General features: G+C 35.3%; 1 protein-coding gene across 3 annotated transcripts in view; it reads right to left on the reverse strand.

Annotated features, from left to right (window-relative positions):
- The window catches only part of XRN1 (5'-3' exoribonuclease 1), a 96968-nt gene that overhangs the window by 59307 nt on the left and 9926 nt on the right, over window positions 1–27735 (reverse strand). For all 3 annotated transcript variants that reach the window (XM_065876018.1, XM_065876019.1, XM_065876017.1), the window contains exons 3-18: window positions 25814–25911; window positions 24536–24645; window positions 24335–24445; window positions 22299–22381; window positions 19953–20040; window positions 19702–19870; window positions 18725–18792; window positions 18269–18406; window positions 16506–16572; window positions 16191–16296; window positions 12816–12905; window positions 10414–10570; window positions 8522–8641; window positions 3648–3817; window positions 2329–2449; window positions 2131–2229 (exon numbers count right to left, since the gene is read on the reverse strand). In XM_065876018.1, the coding sequence (XP_065732090.1) occupies window positions 2131–2229; window positions 2329–2449; window positions 3648–3817; window positions 8522–8641; window positions 10414–10570; window positions 12816–12905; window positions 16191–16296; window positions 16506–16572; window positions 18269–18406; window positions 18725–18792; window positions 19702–19870; window positions 19953–20040; window positions 22299–22381; window positions 24335–24445; window positions 24536–24645; window positions 25814–25911 (1795 nt within the window). The remainder of the gene's footprint in view (window positions 1–2130; window positions 2230–2328; window positions 2450–3647; window positions 3818–8521; window positions 8642–10413; window positions 10571–12815; window positions 12906–16190; window positions 16297–16505; window positions 16573–18268; window positions 18407–18724; window positions 18793–19701; window positions 19871–19952; window positions 20041–22298; window positions 22382–24334; window positions 24446–24535; window positions 24646–25813; window positions 25912–27735) is intronic.

Genomic DNA, 27735 nt, shown 5'->3' on the forward strand with positions numbered 1-27735 from the left:
AATTATCCTTTTCCCTTCTTTCCTAGATTAATCCTTTCCCGTAAGCCCTAGAGGCAATCCACTTCACATCCTTTCCCTCTACAGTGCCTTTAAGAGCTCCTTTCTCCTTTAGCTTTACCTCTCTTCTTTTGTACGGATTTGCTAAATGAGCTGCCTCTTCTTTACCTACAGTTATATTTCTAGCCCTCTTTTCAATGATAAACTTCTTAACCAAGGGCTTAAGACTTGCTACCTTGACTTCCCACCTAACGAGTCCCGGATTAGTACTTAGGAATTGGACTTCTGCCTCCAACAACCTATGGGAATGGAATCCTCAAAGTCCAGTAATGATGCCCAAAGGACAAACTCACAGACGTTATTTTAGTTTTCACTCTTCTTGAACTGTATGTACCATCTACTCCATGCTTCTGTGACACTACTAAACATGGAAATTATTCTCTTTCTTCTCTGAACACTACGTAACTTTTACTGGTTCCTTTTCCACCCTTTCCACCCATGGGTACTTCCTCATGCTGGGGCCTTGAACCCTGAGAATCCCCTTTCTTCAAGGAAATGAGCCCCGAGGCCCCAGCCATCACTTCCTTGCTAATGCCCTACATATCCCTATTGCCTTACAAGCTCTAGCTCCAGGTATTCAACCGTGTATAAGTTGCCTTTCTATTTTAATTAATTAATTAAATTATTTATTTATTTTTTCATTTATTTTTTTCGGTACGCGGGCCTCTCACTTTTGTGGCCTCTCCCGTTGTGGAGCACAGGCTCTGGACGTGCAGGCTCAGCGGCCATGGCTCACGGGCCCAGCCGCTCCGCGGCATGTGGGATCTTCCCAGACCGGGGCACGAACCCGTGTCCCCTGCAACAGCAGGTGGACTCTCAACCACTGCGCCACCAGGGAAGCCCATAAGTTGCCTTTCTTCACTGAAGTTTTTCATGTGAACCACAGAACACAAAAAACAATTTGACTATGTATTTCCCCAATTCTTCCAAGGATGGTACATAACTAGTACCATTCTAAATGTACAAAAGGTAAATTAATCTATTATAAACGAATGGATGACTTAGGGCAAGAGGGCTTAAAACTCTTGTGGAACTCTGTTGAGAAAGGCTGAAAGGGCGGCTCCAGTTAAATGTCCTAGTACCAACTTAAAATTCTATTACTGATAATTAATCCCCTCAAGCCAGTGCCTCTCCCATTTTAATTTCTTTATTCCAATAAACAGTAATTGTTTTTCAGTTAATTAGTCTGATATCTAAGAGTGATTCATATTTAATATTTTCTTTTTCTTTTCATCCCCTATTTTTGAACAAATGATGAAACTTGTGAATTTTATTTAGTCCTGTTCATCTAGATCTATTACCACTTCCACAGTTTATGTCCTTATTGTCTAAGGCTTCTACAACCACAACCTCAACTTGCAGGCTTTTCCATTTTCTTCCATTTTTTTGTATGCACTTTAGTCTACTATATTGCCAAATATATCTTTATATATCTTTATTGCCAAATTAATCTTTATGAAAATACCAATTTCAAGATAACAGTCATGAAAAATAAGTCCAAACTCCTTAGCCTGGTATTCAAGGTCCTCCATAATCTGGCCTCAATCTGTTTTTTCAACCTTATTGTCTACTATTTCCCAATACAAGTCCTCTGATTCAGTCAGGTTTATCTATTCCTTCTCCTCAAATACATCACATTTACTCTAAAAAAAAAAAAATTCAGACATACAAAAAGGTTAAAAAAAATAAGATAATGTATCACATTTATTTTTTACTGTAACTCCCAGCTCATGTTATTCTTTTCAACTGGAATACCTTTCCCCTCCTTTTTCCTCTTTGTGATAATCTTTCTTTTAAGCACCCAGCTCAAGCCTATTTTCATTTACAGATCTGTACTTAATCTTTAGCTCACACAGCTCATCTCCTCTTCAAATTCCTACAGCATTTTTTTTGCTCATTATGTCACAATTATATATGTCCTTTAATTTGTGTAAATGTTTCTTTACTTTAGCCTTATTTCCTGTGAACTTCTGGAGTTACTACATGTTATACCACTTTGGAAAACACGTTGCAGCTAAAACAGTTTTATGCATAATAAGCACCTAAGAAATATATAATGAAGAAAATACTTACAAGTTCATCTGATTCTGTATTCACTAATATTTCCAACATCATGTTTTCTCCACGACTGCTTTGCTGGAATACTTGAACCCCACTTTTCTTCAAAAAAAACTTTAAAAGAAGTCATAGAATTTAATTTTAATTTTTTTTCCATAATCACTTCACATTCAATAAAGTGAAAAAATTTTATGAAAATAAATAGCCACTGACTTTGTGTTTGATGTGTTTCAAAGTAGGAAATCCACAGAAATATAATGCCTTTTGGTCAACCCTGGTTATTTTGTTTTTGCTTATGTCTACACGCCAAGCATCTAATGATATTATTCTATACCTAGAAAATAAATGGAGGCATTTAATTTAAAATTCATACATTACAAGCAATCACAGGTTTTCAGCATTCCCTTCAGTATTTTGCCAGAGTCCTCCTTGCTTTTAACAGGAGAACTAACAATTCGTCCTTTAAGAGAAAGAAAATATAGAGCAGCAGATTCTTCATTGATATTGATCCAGACACAACCATGCCTGTAAGATACTGAGTGGACGTCCTCCCCATTAATTTAAAAAAATATATAATATATAAAAATATAATATATATAAAATATATAAATTATATATGTATATATACATGATTTTTATACTAAAGGAACATACAAAACATACTACAAATCTCTATATCCTCCATGTTCCAAAACCCAGAATGGAAAATAAACATTTTATAATGCCTATTTCATCTTTCTCTTTGCTTTAACAAAAGGAAAAATCATAACTGAGAAATGTTTACTTTATCTGCAACACAACTGCCATCTAGATATTATTTGCAGAGAAGATGAGAGAAGAGAAAAAACAAGGAAGACATCTTAATGAGGAAGAGAAAGTAGAAATAGGTTTGAGGCAAGAAACAGAGGAGCTCTTTTTTTTTTTTTGCGGTACGCGGGCCTCTCACTGTTGTGGCCTCTCCCGTTGCAGAGCACAGGCTCTGGACGCGCAGGCTCAGCGGCCATGGCTCACGGGCCCAGCCGCTCCGCGGCATGTGGGATCTTCCCGGACCGGGGCACGAACCCGCGTCCCCTGCATCGGCAGGTGGACTCTCAACCACTGCGCCACCAGGGAAGCCCCCAAAGGAGCTCTTTTATTTCTTGTTCTCCTTCTTTCCAGTTGGGTGGTTGGGGAGTATAAGAGGCAAAGTCATAGCATGTCAAATAATGCTGAGAGCAGACACTGGCAATGGAAACAAAAATTCATACAACTTCTTGAGGGAGAGAACAGATATATACAGGGGCGGGACAACTTTAACAGAAGACGAAAACAGAGAAGCAGAATTGGACCAAAGCAGAGAACTATAGAAACAACTGTGAGAGAGAGAGAGAGAAAGAGAGAGATGCTATGATTCTTGGCAAGTTGCATGTAATTCATTATCAATTGACTACAACTGTCATAAATTATTTGTTAATTCTCCAAGTAGATATTCAAAAGCTTGCTTTTTTTTTTTTTTTTGAGCTCTCTGTTGAAAAATTACCAAACAACATTACCTTGCGCAGCATCGTCCTATGGCAGGGAACTTTTCTGGCCATGGAGAGGGGTACGTGAACTCTGTCTCGCTATCATACCAGCACATTAGGCACTCACTATGTTGGTTTCTTTTCCTCTCTTCTTTTTTCAGGGAGTGGTTGCATGTCTCCATGGCTTCCAACAATCGCTTCTGAATATAAAGATTGGAGAGAGGGGTTAAAAATACAAAAATTCTGTAATCTCAACATACAGAATAAATATTTTCCCTCAGAATACAGAATTACTATTTGTGTTCTTGAAAAACAAAAATCTTAACTAATACAATTCTTTTCCATTTCATTACATGAAAAACTGATGTGCTATTCTTGTTTCAAAGGGCCCTAGAATATTGCTTGTCACTACAAATTCCTCTGAAACTATCACTCCAACAGCAATCACTAACGTGAGGATAAAATCAGCAGAAAATCAAAATTTAAATAGGAATTGATCGTAATTATAATTTATCTTAATTCACTGCTCATTGATCTCTTACTTTACAAATTGTACAATGGTATAGGTATGTTCATCTTCCCAATTATCTTTTGTATTTAACATAATTCCAATCAAATCACAATGGTTTAAAATACTTCCTTTTAAAGGGCAAAATGATGTTAGTGTTCATATTGGAAGGATGAATGTGTGAGCGGCACAAAGCTACCAGGAACTTGTCTTACCAGATCCTATCACTTTTTATAAAACTACCTGTAAGCAAAACATTTAAGTATTGACACCACAAGAGACCCACAGACCAGAAGGACAAAACAGAGTTCAAAAACAAATCCAAATCTACGTCAAACATGGTATTCCAGATATTTAAATAATGCTTTTGTCATAACTAGCTATCCAGCTAGGAGAGAAAGCACATATACTTTCCAATATCATACTGTATACAAAAGCAAGTGTCAGAGTAATGAGACAACAAAAATAATGGGAAAAAATCTAGGAGATTATTGATAATTTGGAGTGAAAAACTCTTAAATAAGGCAGGAAAAAGCTGAACAGCTTTAAGGAAAAAGACATCTTTCAAGTAAAAGAAAATGTATGTGATAAAAGATGTCACAAAAAAATCAACAGGCAAATGCCACACTGGGGAAAAATATTCCTAATATAAAAAGAGTTGTTCAAAATCAAAAAAAGAAAATGAGGAAAAGGATATAGACAGACAATTTACAAAAGAGAAAATGCAAAAGACAAACATACATCAAAATATACTTAAATTAGGAATCAGGGAAAAATAAATTTGAATGAATGGCATTCTTTATCATCAGTAGACTTTATCATCAAAATTAAATAAAGCAATAATATTCAGGACTAGAAAAGCAGAGAAGTAGGCACTTAAATATTGCTGGTGTAAATTAGACCAGTCTTCTTGAAAAAGAAGACTGGTGATATTCATTAAAACAAAAAATACACATTCCCATTAACCAAGCATTCCTGCTTTGGGGATTCTACCTTACAAAAATAAAATCTCTGATATATAAGAATGCATTAACAACAACAACAAAAAAGAATGCATTAACAAACAAACAAACAAAAAGAATACATAAACACACAAGTCCTTTTTTCATAGCATGTGTACAGTGGCAAAAAACATTAAGATTCATAAGAATTTGCAGAATTAGTATGGTGTGTTCCCATGTACCTTTCAATGATAACATCTTACAGCCACAGTACATCATCAAAACCAGGAAATTGACACTGGTACATCACTACTACAGATTTATTCGGATTTCACTAGTTTTTATATCTAAATTGTGTGTGTGTATACAGTACTATGGAATTTTTATCATATGTAGAGATTCATGTAACCACCACTAAAACTGGAATACAGAACTGTCACATCATCATAAAGAAACCCCTTCATGTTATCCCTTTATAGTCACACCCTATCCCCAACCCTAACCCCTAACAACCACTGATGTGTTTTATATTACAATAATTTTGTCATTTCAAAAATATTATATAAATGGAACTATATAAAACCTTCCAAGATTGACTTTTTCACTCAAATGAACTTTTTTCCATCCGTTGTTTATATCAATAGTTCTTTTTATTGCTGAGTAGTATGCCTTTATATGGATGTACTACAGTTTTTTTACTCACTCACTCATTGAAGGATGTTCGAATGTTTTCCAGTTTGGGGTTATCACAAATAAGTTGCTCTGAACATTAGTGTACAGGTTTTTTCAACATATATAGCCAGCTGTTTCAGCACCAATTGTTGAAAAGCTTTTTCTTTACCCACTGAGTAGCTTTGATATCTTAATTGAAAATTTATTAACTGGACAAGTATAGATCTATGTTTGGACTCAATTCTGTTCCACTGATCTGTCTATTGCCATGTAAGTAACATACTCCCTTGATTACTTTAGCTTCATGGTAAGTCATGAAATCAGAGAATGAAAGTCTTCCAGCATTGTTTTTCTTCCTATAGATTGCTTTGGCTACTCTAGATCCTCTGCAATTTCATAAAGACTTTAGGATTTCTGATTTCTACATAAAAATCTGCTGGCCTTTTCATTGGGATTATATTGAATCCAAAGATCAATTTGGGAAGAGGGTACATCTTAACAATACTAAATCTTCTATTCCTTGAACATGGTATGTCCCTCCATTTATTTAGGTTTCTGTATCTCAACACTATTGTAGCATTCAGTGTGCATGCTGTTAAATTTGTAACTGTGTCTTTTATATATCTTAATGCTATTGAAAGCAGAATAAAAATCTTTTTATTTAAAAAAATTTATATTTTCCAATTGTTTACTACCAGTATATAGAAACAATTGAATTTTGTATAGACTTTATATAGATTTTGTATAGATTTTCTGTGACCTTGCTAAATTTCCTTATTGATTAGAGTATCTTTTTGAAGACTGCTTAGAATTTTTTATATATGTAATAGTGCTATGTGCATATAAAAACAATTTTTCTTCTTCCTTTCTAATTTGCATGCCTTTATTTCTTTTCCTTGACTTAATACACTGGACTTCCAGTACAGTAATAGGTTAGAATACACATCCTTGTCTTACTCTTGATTTTACAGAGAAAACATTCAAAATTTTACTATTAAGTATACTGTTAGCAAGTTTTTTTAAGATGCACTTTATCTAGTTGAGGAAGTGTCATCTTATTTCTAGTACTGTATGTTGAGCATTTCTATTAAAATTGGATGTTGAATACTGATAGTGTGGTAAATCACATTGCAAATCAACACTGTGTTTCTAAAATAAATGACATTTGGTTATGAGTATTATCCTTCTAAGATATTATTGGATTCCATCAGGCTTTATTTTGTTAAACGTTTTTGCATTTACTTTTAGGAGGGATATTAGCAAGTAATTTTCTTTTCTTGTAACATCATTTACTATGGGTATCTGCATCACGCTGGTCTAATAAAATATATTGGGAAGTGATTATTCCTATTCTATGTTCTCAAAGTTTGTGTAAAATTAGTATTATTTCTTCCTTGAATGCTTGCTAGAATTCACAAGTCAAGACATCTGAACCTAGAATTCTCTCTGTGAGAAGATTTTAAATCATGAAACTAAATGTCTTTAAAAGATATAGGACTACTCAGATTTTTACATGTTTTTTGGTCAGTTTTGCTAAACTGTGTCTTTAAAGAACTGTGTTCATTTCACTTAGGTTGCTGAATTCGTTGCCATAAAATTGTTCACAATATCCCTTACGGATTCTTTTAATAGCTGTAGAATTTATAGGACACCTCTTCTTTCATTCCAAATATTGGCAATTTATGTGTTCTCCCCTCGTGCTCTGGCTTTTCTCAGCCTTTCTTGATCTGTCTAGCTAGGATTTATCAATTTTATTAATCTTTTCAGAGGACCAACTTTTGGTTTCATTGATTTTTCTCTATTGTTTGCTCATTTTCCATAGATTTCTGCTATTTTTATTTCCTTCATTCTGCTTAGTTTGGATTTAAATTGCTCTTGTTTTTCTAGCTTCTTATGGTAGGAAGCTTAATTTATTTTAAAATGTCTTATTGCTTAGGATAAGCATCTAGAACCTTAAGTCTCCCTTTAAGCCTTGCTTTAGCTTTATCATAGATTACGATACATGTTCTCATTATCATTGAGATAAATATTTTCAAATATCCCTTTTAATTTCTTTAATCTATGGATTATTTACAAGTGTGTTATTTAATTTCAAAATATCTGTAAGTTTCCCAGAGAGTTGTTACTGATTTTAAATTTAATTCCATGTGGTCAGAGAACATTCTCTTTATGATTTCAACCCTTTTAAATTTATTCAGACATTTTTTTTTTTTTTTTTTTTGCAGTACGCGGGCCTCTCACTGTTGTGGCGTCTCCTGTTGCGGAGCACAGGCTCCAGACGCGCAGGCTCAGCGGCCATGGCTCACGGGTCCAGCCGCTCTGAGGCATGTGGGATCTTCCCGGACCGGGGCACGAACCCGCGAACCCTGCATCGGCAGGCGGACTCCCAACCACTGCGCCACCAGGGAAGCCCCAGACATGTTTTACGTCTCACCAAATAATCTTGGTGAATGTACTTTCACTTAAAAATGTGTATTCTTTAGTTGTTGGGCACAGTGTTCTACATATATTAATGAAGTTGAGTAGGTTTACAGTGTTATTCAAGCCTTTGATTTCTGGTAATGCTCCTTGTTCTGAAGCCTACTTTGTCTACTATTAGTAAAGCAATGCCAGCTTTCTTATAATTAGCATACCTACAAGTTTGGATGCACATAATGAAGATGAGAGTAGTTAAAACTCATTAAAAAAACACAAATGGTGATTAAAATCCACTGCTTATTAATTTATGTGAAATAATATCTGATTAAAATATACATGTATATATAACTATTTCATGCACTGACCTCATCAATGAAAGGTATTAGAACCACAGCTTCCCATTCCTGTTGCTTCCCATTTAGGTCAGTTTTAAAATCAGGTGGATAATATTCTATAATTGGCGAGTCTTCATTCGTCATCAAATGCTGTGAAAATATAAAATAGTGTAATAGAAATGTAACAACTAATATCAATGTAGCTTTTTGCTAATATATTTATAATATTTCCTCAATTGTAACAGTTTAAAATTTCTAAGCAAAGCAAAAGTAAATTTTTACATCTTAGATATGTTGTAATATACTTGTTATATTTTGATTTTCAAGTATGAGGCTTCTAATTTCACCACCGTTCACCACTTTCCTGTTCCACTAAGCTAGTTATGTAGCAAAACTATCTTTACTCTGAATTTTATCATTTCTATCTTCTATTGTCTTTTCACTTTACAAGGCCTATCTAAATTGTTTTCCCATTCAGACTTCAGTTCATTTCACACACTCCATTTTTAACCTTAGGCAATTTATTTTCATGTCCTAATCAACTGATTTTATTAAATTATATAAGAACTAAGATAATTAAAAAGAAAAAAAATCCTAAAATCCAAAATCTCTTTACTACCAATAGCAAAGATAAGAAGTTCAATATGACGTTTTTATTAGAGATTTTTTAACAGAAGTAGATAAAGAAAGTTAAAGATGTCTTCTAGGAATAGAATATGGAAGATTATGATATAAAAAATTTAAAGAAATAGCATATTTCTCAAGGTCATATTCAAAGTATTTAATAATCAGCAAGTTATGAGCACAGAACAATCAAAACAGATGTGGCTATAAAAACCTGCACGGTTACTGGTCCAGAGTGGTTGAGTATCAATCCTTAATGTATGTGAAGGTAGGAAAAAACCATCAAAGAAACTTAAGAAAGAAAGGCCAGGGGCCAGGATGAAGGACAGGTTAAATTTCAGAAAGATACAGAAGGAAGCCTGATACTGTTCAAGCAGTGAAGGCAGGTGTGTGTCTGTGTTTATATGTGTCTACTCCAGTTCCTTGTACCAGACCATGGAATTAGAAGAAGAGATTGATGCTCTAGAAGAACTAAATGAAGTTTACTCTCAGAATCAGCTTAGCAGGCTTGGCGTAATTTTGGTGACTCAATTACCCCGAAATATCTTTTTCTGTTACATGAAACACGTTAACCAGAGAAAAGCCTTTTATTCCACAATTTGATAAATGAAATGCTTAAAATCCAAATATAAACGGAGGTAATACTTTTGTTGATATAAATAACTTACTAGAATCATCCGTATTCTACTAGGTAGAGGGTAAAAGAGAACTGAAATGAAATCTGTAAACGTTTGGACAAAGTAGATGGCTTCAGATTTTGCCTATCTCAGTTTACTTTCATCAGTGCAGAGACAAATTGAAGATGTGCTTAAAGATACTGAAAATAAAGAAGCTATGCTCTGAATGGCTTATGAAATTTGTTTGCCTTTTTAAAACAAAGCTAACTTGGGGACTTCCCTGGTGGCGCAGTGGTTAAGACTCCACGCTCCCAATGCAGGGGGCCCAGGTTTGATCCCTGGTCAGGGAACTAGATCCCACACGTATGCTGCAACTAAGAGTTCGCATGCCACAACTAAGGAGCCCACCTGCCGCAACTAAGGACCCCATGTGCTGAAACTAAGGAGCCCACAGGCTGCAACTAAGACCCGGCACAACCAAATAAATAAAAATAAAATATAAAACAAAGCTAACTTTAAATCAAGCAACTACTTTTCAAGGGATTTGTTTAAGGAATCCTGTATTTGAAACTGAATATAAATATATTTAGCTATTAAAGAAATTTGGGTATGATGTTTCTAAGTTTGCAGGAGCTCCTAAATATTAAAAAGACCATAAACACATTTAATTCTAAAACTCACCTGGTAGCATGTAGGAAGTAAATTTTTGCTAGCTGCTGGAAGTACAGCAAGAAGCTGTTCAAATGGCTTAAAAGGTTTTCCTAGTTCAAAATGGATTTTGAGTGTACTGATGTTGCGGATATCAGATAGGAAAGGTGCATAATGGTACGGATAAAACCTATAAAACAAAACTGAGTTTTAAACAATTGGCAATTTTATGAAACAGGTCAATAGTAAGCATATACTTCTCCATATTCTATTTTAACAACACATGGCAATAATTCTAAAGACAAAAAATCGGGCTTCCCTGGTGGCGCAGTGGTTGAGAGCCTGCCTGCCGATGCATGGGACGTGGGTTCGCGCCCCGGTCCGGGAAGATCCCACATGCCGCGGAGCGGCTGGGCCAGTGAGCCATGGCCGCTGAGCCTGCGCGTCCGGAGCCTGTGCTCCGCAACGAGAAAGGCCACAACAGTGAGAGGCCCGCGTACCGCAAAAAAAAAAAAAAAAAATAAAGACAAAAAATCATTCATAATTCTGCTACTTGAATATAAAAAATCAGCAATGTTGGAGAATTTAGGTCATTTGATGGCAACAAATATTCTATTTCCTTAATTTTTTAAGTGCAGTTTCACACTCAAAATTTGGATGCATGCAAGGATATATATATTAATAATATATAAATATATAATTTATTATTTATATATATAAATAAGATAATGGCTGTTCAGTTTCAAAAATGTTGACTGTGAGTCTTCCAAACAATAGGTTCTTAGAATGAAGTAATGAGGTAGTCAGAAGACGTTCAGTTAGCTCATGTGGGCCTGAGCTTCTCTTGTAAGGACAGAGGGAACAGTGAGTCTGAGCTCATATGGCTGTTACTAGTCAGTTCTAAGAACTTTTATCTTTGCATTAGTATATATATATTGTGTTCGTGGTAAGGATTAAACCACTTATCAATCATACACACCAACTATTTTTGTTTTTAATACCTTCCCATATTTAACTACAGAAAAAATATTTTTACAAAACTTGAAACATACAATTTAAAAAAAACTTTCAATGTTCTTAATGTTTGACTAAAGATACCAACAAAACAATGAAGAAATTTTTTTTTTTTTTTTTGCGGTACGCGGGCCTCTCACTGTTGTGCCTCTCCTGTTGCGGAGTACAGGCTCCGGACACGCAGGCTCAGCGGCCATGGCTCATGGGCCTAGGTGCTCCATGGCATGTGGGATCTTCCCGGACCAGGGCACGAACCCGTGTCCCCTGCATCGGCAGGCAGACTCTCAACCACTGTGCCACCAGGGAAGCCCAAGAAATATTTTTATATTCCACAATTATGTCATACTTCAAAAGGGTGGGAAAGTTTAGGAGGCAGAATGGCATGTGAAACAAGGCAAAACGTATAGACTTTGGGAATCAGATAGCCTTGGACTTGATTCTTGGGTATATGTCATCTTGGAAAGATTACTTAACCTCTCTAATCCTCATCTGTAAAAGGCAGAGAACAATGCTTACTTTAAATAGTTGTGAGGATTATATGAGAACATGCTTTTCAAGTGCCTGGCCTTAACGCCTGGTAATATAATAGGGATAACTTATACTCACCCTCTTAAAAAATGGCAAATCAAGGATTTTTGTCATAGAATACTCTTCAGAGACACCCTGAGAATCATGTTAGTTATTGCAAAGATTTGTAAAGGCTATTAGTAAGTGAAATCATGTGAAATTAATGCCACATTATTTTGCACTGGTCTGTTTTGCTGTTGGTGCTTTAAAACAGAGCCTAGCAGGTGTTCTGAAAACAAAACAAAACAAGCTATCTCATCACTTAAAAGTCTCTGCTTTTCCCTGCAGCATATTTTGGCTTGTTATTTTTTCTATAACAAGTGGATGGTTTGGAAATGTAGATGGAACTTGCTGGAATAGGAAACGAGACAAATTATTATTATTTCCAGGAAAAGCAAGTAATTCCTTTCTCCTTTCTTCTTTACCCTTCCCAGTCTAACATTCATATAACCCATTCTTCAATAATTACTCCTGATAGAAAAATTTTTTCAAACACATAAAAATGTAGAGAAGAATATAATAAACAATCCCACTTAACCACTGCTCAGACCCATTAATTATCAAGACTTTGTCACACTTCATTCATTATAACAGAAAATTTCAAATCATTAGATTAACAGAGAGCTTTTATTATGGGCCATCTGCTATAGCTGGAAGTATCTTTGTTATAAAAGGGTCTTTTTAAAGTATTTTCATATAAAAAAAGATTACCTGTATTTCATTTAAACTTGGCTGTATGTATCTTTTAAAAAATACTATCATAAATAGAAATAAAAAGAAAAGAGATTCTCAAATGAGCTTACAGTAGAATGAACCATTATAAAAGACAAAACTTTTTGTTTTTATTCCCTCACCAGCTCCAGGACTGAACTCCATGATAGTAATAATGCAAAATCCACTGTATTGCCTGAACATAACATGCAGCTTGATCAGCCAGAAAGTCACTGAAAATAGAAAAGAATATTTTCATTATAACATTATTTTTTGAAGACAGGCCATTGTGTTTAGAGCATATCTCCTGATATCACATTCTGTCTCACGTTTTAGTTAATCAATGAATAAACCAAAAACTGCAATCAGAAAAACTCCAAAATATTGTTTTTTAAAAATTCCATCATGCCGGATTAAAGGTTTGCCTTATAGTTTTCCTAAACCAACCATGAGAATACTTAAACATGCTGTGCATATTTATTCAATGTACTGTGCCTTTGGTTTAAAGTTTGAGGATTTAGTTAATGAAACTTTCTATAATGTGGCACTACCAATTCCTTAAATATTCAGGGTGTGATGAGAGATAGGGATGGGAATCTTCTTTATTTGGGAGGATGCCTGAGAGAATCACAGGAGGAAATCAGAAGATCTTAAAATCTGGTTATAGAGCTAGAACACACTTTGAGAAGTGCGATATCCACTGAACAATATTCCCTCTAATCCCTTTTTTCTCAAAAACCATCATTTAAGGTAAAATAATGACACACACATTACACACGCGCGCGCGCACACACACACACACACACACACACACACACAGAGCAAAAAAGAGCACTCTAGGTTAGACCCCAAAGTAGCTATAAACCTTGTTAGTGTCTGTTACCAAAATTCAGGTAGAGATACACTTAGAAATTCTAGAATCTACATCATTTCTGGGAACTACGCTTTTTTTAAAAAAAATAAATTTATTTATCGATTTTTGGCTGTGTTGGGTCTTTGTTGCTGCACGCGGGCTTTCTCTAGTCGCGGCGAGCGGGGGCTACTCTTCTTTGCAGTGCGCAGGCTTCTCATGGCGGTGGTTTCTCTCATTGTGGAGCATGGGTTCTAGGCGCGCGGGCTTCAGTAATTGTGGCACGCGGGCTCAGTAGTTGTGGCTTACGGGCTCTAGAGCACAGGCTCAGTAGTTGTGGGCTTAGCTGCTCTGCGGCATGTGGGATCTTCCCAGACCAGGGATCAAACCCGTGTCCCCTGCATTGGCAGGCAGATTCTCAACCACTGGGCCACCAGAGAAGCCCTTTTTTTTTAAAAAAAAATTTATTTATTTTTGGCTCTGTTGGGTCTTCGTTGCTGCTCGCAGGTTTTCCCTAGGTGAGGCGAGCGGGGGCTACTCTTCATTGTGGTGCGCAGGCTTCTCATTGCAGTGGCTTCTCTTGTTGCAGAGCATGGGCTCTAGGCGTGCGGGCTTCAGTAGATGTGGTGTGTGGGCTCAGTAGTTGTGGCTCACGGGCTCTAGAGAGCAGGCTCAGTAGTTGTGGCGCGTGGGCTTAGTTGCTCCACGGCATGTGGGATCTTCCCGGACCAGGGCTCAAACCCATGTCTCCTGCATTGGCAGGCAGATTCTTAACCACTGTGCCACCAGGGACGTCCTGGGAGCTATGCTTTTTAAAATGAAATGCATTACTTTTTTATTATAAAAGAAATATTTCCTCATTACTGAAAATACAGATAATGACAAAAAGCATTTTTATCACCTTATAGCAATCACTATTACCTTTTGGTATTTTTCTCAATCTCTTTTCTATGCCCAGGTTTTTTTTTAAGTATTAATGAGAGGATACTGTGCATTATTTTTGTATCCTGCTTTTAAAATTTGTACTTAATGATATACTGAAAGTATCTTTCTGAATTGTTATGAACTTTCCATAAGTACCAGTTTAACAGTTCCGCATATTCTGGAAACACTGGAAATGGCAGAGATAGTGACTGTAATGAGGAGGAGGTGGAGACAATTACGATGAACATTCTTACTGGACATGTACATTGTTTCTAATTTTTTACTTTTAAAAATCTTTGTAATAAACTTCCTTGTGTATAAGGATCTTCTGTGTTTAACTTTATATTTTTAAGAGATTTTAACAATTAGAATTATTGGGTCAAAGGGATGACTATTTTAAAGGCTTTTGGATATGTAGTTTCCAAAATAATTTTACCAATTTATATTTCCACCAGTAATTAAGGGAAGAAATCTACTACCACTCCTGGACTAACACTGAATATAACAACTTAAAAAGATTTGCTTATTTGCTAGGCAAACAAATAGTATCTCATTTTCATAAGTCTATATTTTACTATATAAAAGGAAAAAGAAATAAAACAGAAGACTAGTTTCCTATCAAATTAAGCATTTAATGTCAACTGCATGTACTACAGTTCTATCTAACTGTAATCAAGGAAATATAAGAATAAAGGAAAAAAGGATTAAAAGCATAACTATTTTAAATATGTTATTTCTCAAGTCTCAGAAGTCCTACTTGCTAATGTAATAAGGGTACATAGCATTTCATGAAACTCTTATTTCACTTATAGAAAAGCAGTCTCATCTGGTGGTTAAGCATGGGCTCTGGAGCCAGACTGCTTGTGTTTAAATCCTGGCTCTCCCACTCACTACCTATGCATGTCACTTCAAGCAAATCACTTAAACCTCTCATTCCTTAATTTCCTCTATTTTAAGGTAATAATAATTCTACTTATCTTAAAGAATTATTGTGAGAATTACAAGTTAACATTTTCATGTTATATATATATTTATATGTTTATATTATTAAAATATAAATGAGTTAATATTTTTCAAATGTTTAGAATAGTGCCTGGCACTTGGTAAGCACTTTATAAGTGTCTGTAAATTAAAATAAATAAAATACATGTAATTCATACTGTGGGCTGTAGTTCAGAAGTGTGGACCACCATTCTAGAGGTCAAGTTGTTAAGGAACTTTTGTACTAGTTATTAACATGGGGCTGAGCCAGGTGCCCTTTGAGATAAGTGTATTGTGAGCTTTAGAAGATGGGAAGCAAAACACTAACCATTTTCTATTTGGCAATTTTTATCATAGGACCCTTGAACAATGCAGGAGTTAGGGGCGCCAACCCTCTGTGTAGTAGAAAATCCACCTATAACTAGTTGGCTCTCTGTATCTGCGGTTCTGCATCTGTGAATTCAACCAATTGGGGATTCAAACAACTGTGAATCACGTAGTACTGCATTAAGTATTCAGTAAAAACAGTCCGTATATAAGTGGACCTGTGCAGTTCAAACCCGTGTTGTTCAAAGGTCAACTGCATAACACATGTCAATTAATGTTACCTTGTCCAAAACGGTACCAGTTGAAAGGCTTACAATAATTTATGAAAACAAAAAATCCTTTCCACCCATTACCATAACTATCAAAATTACGTTGTTTTCACTGCAAAGTCTAATTTTTTTTCTACTTTAAAGTAAAAGCATTGGCAAAAACGTACTCAGAAACTACGTCAACTCCCATCTTTGTCATGTAATATGTTCTTTTATATTGTCTAAACTCGGTTTCAAACAAGTCATCATCTTCAGTCTCATCTTCCAAATTGTCTGGAAAAAAGACAGAAAGACAGTGGCTGACAATTACGAATATTCCGTTTTTACATCTAATGCTTTGTTATATATCAAAGCAGATGCTTATAAACTACCACAGACATCTATTTCATCCAATATTATTGAATTAGTACTAATAAAGGAAAGATATAACAACTATTCTGTCAAAAAAATTGCATCTATTAAAATACATAGTTTGTACTCACCCTTAGAAGTTACCACTTCTTCTCCATTTTTGTCTAAAGCAGCCCAACATATTGAGTTTTCCTGGCCCTATACAAATTATAAATCAATATAAAATTAAGGCAGGATATACTTTAAGGTGAGACATTTAACAGGGAGATTTAAAAAATACTAAAGATAACTGAATGATCCTTAAGTGACACACTGCAAAAGTTTGTTTTAAAAATATTCCTCAAATGCTGTGTAAATGCTTTTGGTTTTATATCACTGTTTCCTGAAGCTAAAAATCTTTATTATGTAGAACTTAACATTCAGACCCCTCAATGATAAATAACAAGTAATGTTCACCAATATAAAAGATAAATATATTTAATTATATATGTGTTCCAAAAACAAAACACTTCAAGAATATTTCATTTACTTAGAGAAAAGTACACAATCAATATCAAATTCTTTCAACTTTAACATTTTTATATGTCAAATTCTGGGCTATTGTTAACACAATCTGTTTGTTTATGATTGAATCCAATAACTACAAACATTACCTATTTTTTTGTATCTCTGGATCCCATCATTCCTATGACTCTACCAGCCACTTCTAAATTTTCTTCCATGTAACTCATCTGCTTTTCTAAAGTTCTTCCATTTCATCACATCCTTCATATCCTGCCCATCTATTCTTCCTCCTTGTGATTTCATCCTTTCTCTCCTCTACTTCTAACTGCCTATCAACTGCCGGTGCCTCTCATTAGTTCTTCCTACTCCCTTATTCCCAATTTCCTTTTCTTCATCCAAGCTAGGGCCTCTGCCAATTTCCTGCGTCTGGGCTGTTTCTCCAGCTCCTTTCAATCTACCAGTGTCTCTCATGTTAACTACACACCCATGGATGACTGGTGAAGCTTAAGGACTGAGCTGAGGTGGGTGGAGTCATGGATTATTGATATTTAAGTTCGTGGGTACGGGTCCCCCAAAAGTTGCAGAGCCTGTTTTATTAAGATAAGAAACAGAGTAGAATGCAGACTGACTACTGCTAAGCTCCACTGAGGAAAAGTTAAGCAATTAGAAAGACTGCACTAAAGAAAATCAGGACAGTTGCCCTTCCTGGAGCAAGAGATATTGGGCTTGAGCCTGAATAAAACCAGTACAGCAAAGAGAGTGCAGGAAACTCATCAGTTTCACCAGAATCCAATAACTATGGGTTAGCTGAGGAAAATTTCAGAAGAGGTTTATTTTCCAAGCTAACACACATAAGACATTCTTTAGGGCTTCTTAGAGGTGTTTTACAGTGTACTAGCATATTCTAACTGACTCTAGTCACTTATTGAGGACCTAACAGTTACCACATATCGTGCTCTTAACTACTCTTAGCCTAGCCTATCACTGTATTTTACACACGATTTTATATATAAATTACTTCTAGAGAAAAATCACTGATCTAGTTAATGTCTCATAACATTAAATGCTATAAATATCCACATTTTAACTAATTTTCTGGGCTCTTATATTTCGAAATGTTTTATACACTTATTAATAGAGTGGAAGAACAAAGAAAACACAATGTTCTCTGATGGTAAAAATAAACTGATTTTTAAAGATCAGATTTAAATGATAGGATCTAATAGAGAAAAAGAAACCAAAACAATTTTTAAAATGTCCATAGAGGAAAAGAAGAAATGAAACTAAAATGAGGCAACCCTAAAATCATAAGAAAGAAAATGAGAAACAAGGAATATCAGTTTTACCTTTACAGCTAAAAACATGAAAGGACACCTAAAAAAATGGACACCTTTGATTTTTTCTTTTCCTTGTAGTTCTTGGCTTCTTCTGCGGCGACACCTGCTGCTTCATTGAGGTACTTGTTACCAACTTTGCTTTCAAACCACTTTAGGTCCACAAAAACTTCACTGAAGTGCTCTCGATCAAACTGTACAGAAATATTTACATTTATTTTAAAATAACTTAAGTATGTTTAGAAGAATACAGACCAAACTTTTAACAGTGACTACTTCTAGGGCATAGGAAATCAGAGGATATTACTTTTTTACATGGGGACTTCATCTATTACTCTGAAAACTAAAAATGAAAAGCAAATAGAAATGAAAATAACTTAGGTGAAATTACTTATACAGAATGACCAACTTGAGTAGAATCACAAAAACTTTTTCTTCTGGTATTATGTAAATGGTTACTGACCATTTATAGCTACCCTGGGACAGGAAAACAAAAACTTCTAGTTACTTACATCTGATAGTTTCACAAGGTATTTCTCAAATCGAGGTAAGTTGAGATGTCCACTTTCATTAATATAACCTAAAAGGAACAAAATCTAAACTTGTACTAAAAGCTGACATTATTTTTTCTAAACCATTCTACAAAATTTTTACAAAACGTTGAGTTTTGACATTCTACTAATCAAGAAAAAACACTCAGTGTTGGACTATGTAAGTGGCCCTAGTTTCTATGAACTTGATGTTACTATAGTACACAGTATGTAAGAACTGAAGGAAAATATAAAAAATTCCAGGTTTACATAGTAATAATCTTCCCAAATTTCCAAACAACACTGGGAGACAGTTAATTAAATTAAATATGTTCTAGAATCTATCTAGGTCATTCATTTGATATGTTAACTTAAGAAAGAAAAGACCAATGTCCTGCTACTCTGTTGATTGACTGATTGATTAGCTGATTGATTTGCTGTGCAGCGTGACTTGCCGGATCTTAGTTCCCTGACCAGGGATTGAACCTGCGCCTTCTGCAGTAAAAATGCAGAATCCTAACCACTGGACGGCCAGGGAATTCCCTGTCGTCTGTTTTATTCAGCATCACCACTATCTGTCAGTTTCCCATTTTAACTTGAAAATCTCTCCCTCATATTAAATACTCTGATGATTATCCATTCAGAAAACTAAATTTCTATGCTTAAATATGAAACGAGCTAAGTGAAACGAGCAACCTCTGCTGGCTTTCTTAAGCCATTTAAGGTGGAGATTAGTTAGGTATCAATAAATGAGACTGCTTAACTGGCATCATCTTCTTTGCTTGTGAACCATTGAAAATTACAACTTTAGAGAGCTTGGCACCTTAGACTAAAAGAAACTCCAAATTCTTTTCCTACTTTAGTTGTGCATGCCATAATCTAATAAACTGAGTGACATTTTTAGGGTTAGTTGAGTGCTAACTTAAAGTAGCTTCAAACAAATATTAAACTTTTCTTACCCCCAAGTTCTGGCAGGATGGTAATATATGTTCCATAAAGAAGAGGCAGTGCATCATGATTAATATGTAAATGAGGTAGATGAGGGATAAAATCATTGCCAACAAGAAATCCCATCAAAATCCAATCATCTATTATCCTTTCAATATCATATTTAAATGTGATCTTGTCCTATGCAATATGAAGAGAAGAGTCAAATCCTATGGAAATTTCTGCATATTCATCTTTGGCCCATGGTTGTATTAATACTTACTTTTAATGCTGAAAACTCATAGTCAATATACTCTCTCATTAAAGACAAGTGTAGAAGGTGAAATGTGGTTTCTTCTGGTGCGCATACCCTGGAATTAGTCAGATGATCAACACAGAGCTTATTATATTTTTAAGGTTCAAGTTTAAAAACGTAGCTTAAAATAGAACATCATTAGAAAATAGTTAATTCTTGTCATTAAGGCATGTAATTTATAGGCAAGCTGCAGAGTAATGTTAAGATAAAAATATAACTACAATTACAACAGAGATAAAGTTCATAGTAATTGGTTTACAATATGCTTTCTGTGGAAGGACTCTCAGAATTGAGAAAGTCTAAGTAATACATAATAGATGTAATAAACCAGTGGGATCTGGTCCATTTAAGGCTGGCCACCAGCAGAAAGCATATAGATAAGTGAGTACATATACTTTTATATCTACTGCAGTACAGTCCAAGGCTTCAATGTTGAGGCACCATCACTTCCTCCTCTTACCTTTTCCGGGCTTGGTATAGGGGTCTATATTCCTGGCTGTGGCCTATACTCCAGGATTAATTACAAGTAAGAATATAAGCTGTTAACAGCATATTAAAAGCATTTATACACCATGAACAAATGGGATTTTCTTCAGGAATGCAAAAATAGTCCAACATAAGAAAATAAATCAATGTAATACACCATATTAATAAACAAAGGGAGAAAACCCCCCGCATAATCATTTAACAGAAAAAGCATACATCAAAATTCAACACTCTTTCATGATAAAAACATTCAGCAAAGTAGGAACAGAAGGGAATTTCCTTAATGTGATTAAGGGAATTTATGAAAAATCCACAGTTAATATCATAATCAATGGTGAAAGACTGAAAGCTTTCCTCCCAAGGAAAGGAATTCTTGTTCCTAAGATCAGTAACAAGACAAGGATGCCCATTTTCACTATAGTTATTCAACATTATGCTGGAAGTCTAGCCAGGGCAAGTAGGCAAGAAAAGAAATAAAAGGTATCCAAACTGCAAAAGAAGAAGTAAAACTCTATTTACAGATGGTGTAATTCTATATGTAGAAATCCCATAGAATCTACAAAAAAAAAAAAAATACTAGCACTAAAAAATGAATTCAGCATAGGTGCAGGGTATAAGGTCAACACAAAAATCAGTTGTGTTTCTACATACCAGCAATAAACAATCCAAAAAGGAAATTAAGAAACAATTCCACTTATAATACCATCCAAAAGAATAAAACACTCGGAAATAAACTTGACCAAGGAAGCAAAAGAAAAAGCCAGAGGCAAAAAAACTGAAATCAAAGATACAGAGAACAGACTGATGATTCACAAAGGTAGGGGATGGGGGTGGGTGAAATGGGTGAAGGCGGTGAAAAGGTATAAATTTCCAGTTATAAGATAAAATAAGCTCTGAGGATGTAATGCACAGCAGGTAACTATATTTAAAAACATTATTTTCAATTAAAGGAAAAAAAAGAAGAAAGGAGGCAAAAGACTTGTACACTAAAACTACAAAACTGAAAGAAATTAAAGAAGACATAAATGAATGGAATGACATTTTATGTTAACAGACTGGAAGACTTGATATCAAGATGTGAATGCTACCCAAAGGGATCTATAGATTCAATGCTGTCCCGATCAAAATCCCAACTTTTTTACAAAAAAACCCAGAAAACCTATCTTAAAAATTATTAACCTCAGGAGACCCCAAACAGCCAAAATAATCATGAAAAAGAAGAATATAGTTGGAGGTCTCACCCTTCCTGATTTCAAAACTTACTACAAAGCTACAGTTATCAAAATACTTGTGGTACTGGCATAAAGACAGACATATAGACCAACGGAATAGAATACAGATCCCAGAAACAAACCCTTGCATATATGGTCACGTGATTTTTGACCAGGGAGCCAAGATCATTCAATGGGGAAAAGACAGTTTTTCAACAAATGTTGTTCAGAAAACTGGACATCCACATGCAAAAGAATGAAGACAGACCATTACCTTACACCACATATAAAAATTAACTCGACATAGATCAAAGACCTAAAGGTTAAGAGTTAATACTTATAAAACCCTTAGAATAAAATGGGAAAAGGCTTTATGACATTGCATTCAGCAATGATTTCTTGCATATTACACTAAAAAGTACAGGCAACAGAAGAAAAAAATAGATTGGAATTCACCAAAATTAAAAATTTTGTACATCAAAGGATGCTATCAACAGAGTGAAAAGGCAACCCACGGACTGGGAGAAAATATTTACCGGTCATATACCTGTTAAGGGATTACTATTCCTAATTTAATTTCTGTTCTACCTTCTGATATATAGGCAGTATGATTTACCTTTGTGTCTTTTTGCCACCAAACCGAACCTCTTCTCTTAAAAGAGAGAAATGTGCTTCATGACTTGTTAATCCAAGCATAATCTGTTGAAAAATGATGAAGAAATGTTTCTATTCTCTCATTTTTTATAGCATCGGGTTCACAAGAGCAAGCAAAAAACATTTCTATATACAGAACATGCTTACTTAAGGAAAATAATTCATTAGCAAATTAAATGTATAAATATCAAAATATGATACATCTACAGGTTATAAATTGGGTAAATTCTGTGTACCTTTCTAAGAAAAAAATGTTCACTTTAGACTCACATAACTTTTATAACCACCCCACTGTACCCCCATAAAAAAATCCCAAAAATGTTCTCTTGGTTTTTACACCTTTCCACTTGCCATGGAGGAATGGGTAAGGAATTAGGGCAACAGCATTTCCATGACACAAGAATACAGGACTCTTCTGGAGGCCAAGATACCTTTAGTATGTGAAAACTCAGAAAAAACTGGAAAAGGATATTTTCAGTTAATATTCTCACATAGTATTCTAATCCCCAAAGTAAGTCAAATAGTCTAGTGAGCCATATCAACCAATCGCAATGTATATTGTTTATTTTCATTTAATCCTGATTCAAAGAAAATAAAACATTTATGAAGCAATCAGGGAAATGAGAATACTAAATTGTTATTTATATATTAAACAGTGATTTGTTAATTTTTGTTTTATGTGGGATATCACTGGGGTTATCATTTTTAATATTCTCCATCATGAAATATTTATAGATTAAATAATACATGTCATATACTTCAAGAATACAGGGGATGGGCTTCCCTCATGGCACAGTGGTTAAGAATCTGCCTGCCAATGCACGGGACACGGGTTCGAGCCCTGGTCCGGGAAGATCCCACATGCCCTGGAGCAACTAAGCCCGTGCGCCACAACTACTGAGCCCACGTGCTACAACTACTGAAGCCCACGTGCCTAGAGCCCATGCTCTGCAACAAGAGAAGCCACCGCAATGAGAAGCCCGCACACTGCAACGAAGAGTAGCCCCCACTCGCCGCAACTAGAGAAAGCCCACGCGCAGCAACGAAGACCAACGCAGCCAAAAAATAAATAAATACATAAATTTATTTAAAAAAAAAAAAAAGTCTTAAAAAAAATAGAATCCAGGGGAGGAGAAGGAAGGAGACAGATGATTAGGGAAAGGAGCTGAAGGTTACTGAAGACAGATGAAGGACACAAGGAGGTTCATTATGCTCTCTCCTTTACATCTGTTTATATTTGCAAATTTCTGTAATAGAAAGTTAAAACAAAAAGAGTCTAGCAAACTTGGGTTATGGAGTCATCAGATCAGGTGGTATTAAAAATTGTGTATTAAGAATGAGGGTAAAAAGGGCCACCTATCCTGATGTCAGCAGAGTATTCATAGCATTAGGGTCAGTCAGGTGTGAACACTAACTATAGAGATCTGTTGATCATAAACTATGGCAAAAGAACTCCTTTTCCAAATGTTTTAGAACTTTGGTAATAGCAGAAGTAACAATCATTATTATATCTCTGATATTTGTTCCCATAGCCAGAAATCTTCTTAAATGTTTTTTTCATTTTTCATTTTTTTTTTTTGGCTGCGTTTGGTCTTCATTGCCGTGCGTGGGCTTTCTCTAATTGTCGCGAGTGGGGGCTACTCTTTGTTGCGGTGCGTGGGCTTCTCATTGTGGTGGCTTCTCACTGTGGAGCACAGGCTCTAGGTGCGTGGGCTTCAGTAGCTGTGACACACGAGCTCTAGAGCTCAGGCTCAGTAGTTGTGGCTCGTGGGCTCTAGAGCACAGGCTCAGTAGTTGTGGCGCACGGGCTTAGTTGCTCCACGGCATGTGGGATCTTCCCAGACCAGGGCTCGAACCCGTGTCTCCTGCATTGGCAGGCGGATTCTTAACCGCTGCGCCACCAGAGAAGCCCAGAAATCTTCTTTAATTAAGACCAAGTTTCCTAGATATTTTAACTACAACGGCATAAGATTAGAATACAATAAACATTATACCTACCAAGTCAGCATCTAAGCCATAAAGACAGTGTCTGGTGTTTGGATCATGATCTGGCTTTGCCTTCTCGGATCTGATAAATTCCATGATTTTATGTTCTCCTTCTCCAGGAGTCTAAATATAATGTTAAAAAAAAATGTGGTAATATGCTATATTTCTCAAGATTAAATTTAAAAAACTCTTTAAATAAAATAAGATAATAACCTCATGGCCTGAGAAATAGATGGTAACTCCTTGCCACGACTTGTCTGTAGAAATTTTCATATTTACAAAATACTTCAGATGTTCGTGTAACCTGGCCATGAATTCAGTTCCTAAAAATAAGGTTTTTAAAAATTTAATCTGAGAGAGATATAAAAACAGTGAGTTCCCAGTGACAACATGAAATTGGATCTGGGTATCCAGGGAATAGCTAGGTATAAGATCTCCCAAGGAGGTCGAAAGCTCTCTTGCTTATCTTGAAAAGCGAGTAATGTTGTATCTTTCCCAACCAAATATCACAACTATTTCCAATTTTACCAGGCACCCCAAAATGAAGTTAATGTCAGATGGGGAAATTCAAAAAAGGTTACTGCTGCCTCAGGACTATGCTTCAAATATTTTCACACAAGGGCAGGGTTTCAACACTCCAACAAACTTCAATTTCTCTGCTGGATTCTAAAGTTTTTTGTTTTTTTTTTAAGGCATGTAGCTTCAATAAGATTGCCAATAACAACAACTATTATCATTACTATTTTTAACCTGAAAAATTACTATTAATCTGGAAACTGAGTCTACAATGATTATGTTTCAGGAAAAGCCCAGATAGTCAATAGTCAAAGGCAATAAGTCTTAAACTGTATAATGATAAAACTGGTTATTAAATTGGGCAATGTGTCATTAGGGGACTTAATGAAAGAGAAAACTACCATAGTAAAAATTAATGAGATAGTACGATTATAAGATTTTTTTTCAATGTAAAGAATTATAATGATGTTAGACAAAACTCTAGGAAGGGCAGACTGTGCTGTTGCATGTAAGATTAAACTTGTAATACTGATAAATTAATTCTTCCTTAAAGTCACAGAAATCTTAACAGCCTCTGAGAAGAAGAGTAAGCACTCTAGACGAGGAAAGTGGGTTTCTTCTCCTGAATTCAAGCTAGCTCTATGAACTTGGGTGAACCACAACCTCATTGAGTCAGCTTTCATACAAATAAATGGCAGGAGTAGGACTGATCTTGTAAGTTCCTTCTAGGTCAGGAATTTTGTGCATCTGGGAGAGTCCTGTCCATAGGTGCCCTTATCAGCATCTGTAAATCCCTACAGTGGGTCTCCATAGGGGCATTTATGACCAAGGTGACCAAACCATCTCATGAAGAGACATAACTGGGAAAATAGAGCAAATATAATCCTAAGGACAAAATAAATAGAGATTAGAAAAGAGAAATAAATTTACATTTACATTTCAAATCTGCCAGAATTTTTCTCTCAGTGAATTTACCTGGTGTAATGCAGTTGGAATCAAATCTGGCCTCTGTAGGAAGAGTTTCTCCTTTTTCTATTGCCTTTTTAATTTTGTCTTCTGCCTCCTTTGCTGACCTTAAATGTTAAGGGGGAAAAGAAGTGCTCAACTTTCTGGAAAAAATAGAGATCTCTACATAAAGTAAACGGTTATTTAGAAGTTTTTGTAACTAAAATACTAATTCATCAATTTTAAGTTCAAAACATATAAGTTTTGAAATGTCTATAATCAATAAAGATGAGCCTCAGAATTGTTTCTTTTCATTTAAAGAACTGAGTTTTTCAGCTAGGGACTATAGAAGTAGAACATTATAACAGTATAAAACTGACAAAGAATGTTACAAATACTTATTATAAAGTAATTCTTTTCTAATCACAAATATACAGCATATTAGTTCTAGAAATAATTTCAAAAGTATAGCATAAACATTCATTATACACACTACATTTAATAATATCAAATAAGTACATCACTAAAATGATCTCTAAGAATATTATATAAAAATAATTATAAAATTGTAATGTATATCTTTGGGTTTCCTCATGAAAACATCTAAAGCGAAAGCCTAATAACATTAATGACATCAGTAGCCAAAATGATCTCATTTTTGAGGCAACAGGATTTACTAAGAAGAACATGATTTTTAGAGTCCGACAGACACAGGTTTGAATACTGGCATCCCAATTCCAATCTGGCTTCTCCAGTAACCCATGTGTGGCACACAAATATGCCACATGGCATACAAGTTAGGAAGTCCTGCTTTATGTACATTTTCTACAGCCTTGTTATTAGCTCTATCTACTGTGCCCTGTGGAATTCTATTTCTGCGATAAACAAACTCTTCTTCGTATTTAACTTCTCTCTCTTACCAACCTCTTCAATATAACAAAGACTCTGAAGATATCAACTCATTTGTAATCTCACCAATGAAAGCCATTCTTTCCTCTTTTCTCCCCTTCCTTCTTTGACTGAAGAAATGATTATTCAATGTTACTATGTGACAAGTTCTTGGGATACAACAAAAAAGAAATGATTCCTCTTCTCGGAATTTACATTCTAGTGGGGAGATAGAAATTAAACAGCCATAATGTCTAACGTAGCTGCAATATAGAGAATGTTTGGGACAGGGGCAAGGCAAAACTATTAAAGTAATCTAGGTAGAAGATTATGGTGGCCTAGGCTGACAGTAGCAGTAAAGATGAAAAGAAGTAAGTAGATATGACTTAGATATGAGGAATAAGGAAGAGAGAGAAGTCCAATTACTCTTGGACTTTGGAGTTGAGCAGCTATTTACATGATGTTATTCACGGAAACATAGAAGGAAGGCAGGTTTGAGGCAAAGATGAGTTCAGTTCTGAATATATTAAGCCTGAAATGTATCTATGGTATCCAGAGGAGGCATTTAGCAGGCATTTGGATGTATACAAGCTCTGGAAAGAGATATCCACCAGAAAGATAAGTTTGGGAGTCATCAGTACAGATTCAGTACTTAAAGTCATTGGATAAGATATCTTAGGACCCAGGACGGAACCTTAAGAAACATCAATATTTGAGACAAAGCAGAGGAAGAGAATATAACAAGGAGATTAAGAAGAGATAAATGAAGATAAATGAAGATAAATGAAGTAATATAAAGACAGTATAAAGACAGTAATATAAAGACAGAATTATTCTCTAGATTTAGCCCCTTTAAGGAGTCTAATAATCTTGTAAGGAAGTTTCAGTGGCACGGTGGGGATGAAAGACAGATGGCAGCAGATTTAAAAGATGGCAGAGATGCGAAGTGATGAGGATTAAAGATTATGAGCGAAGAAAACAGTCGCCATGGAGAATGAGGAAAAGCTGACTGGGGGATTTGGAGGAAACATGGCACACTCGATGCCGCCACAGTACCGAGCGAA

The sequence above is a fragment of the Phocoena phocoena genome, chromosome 4 (genome assembly GCF_963924675.1).
Source record: "Phocoena phocoena chromosome 4, mPhoPho1.1, whole genome shotgun sequence".
Lineage (NCBI taxonomy): Eukaryota > Metazoa > Chordata > Mammalia > Artiodactyla > Phocoenidae > Phocoena > Phocoena phocoena.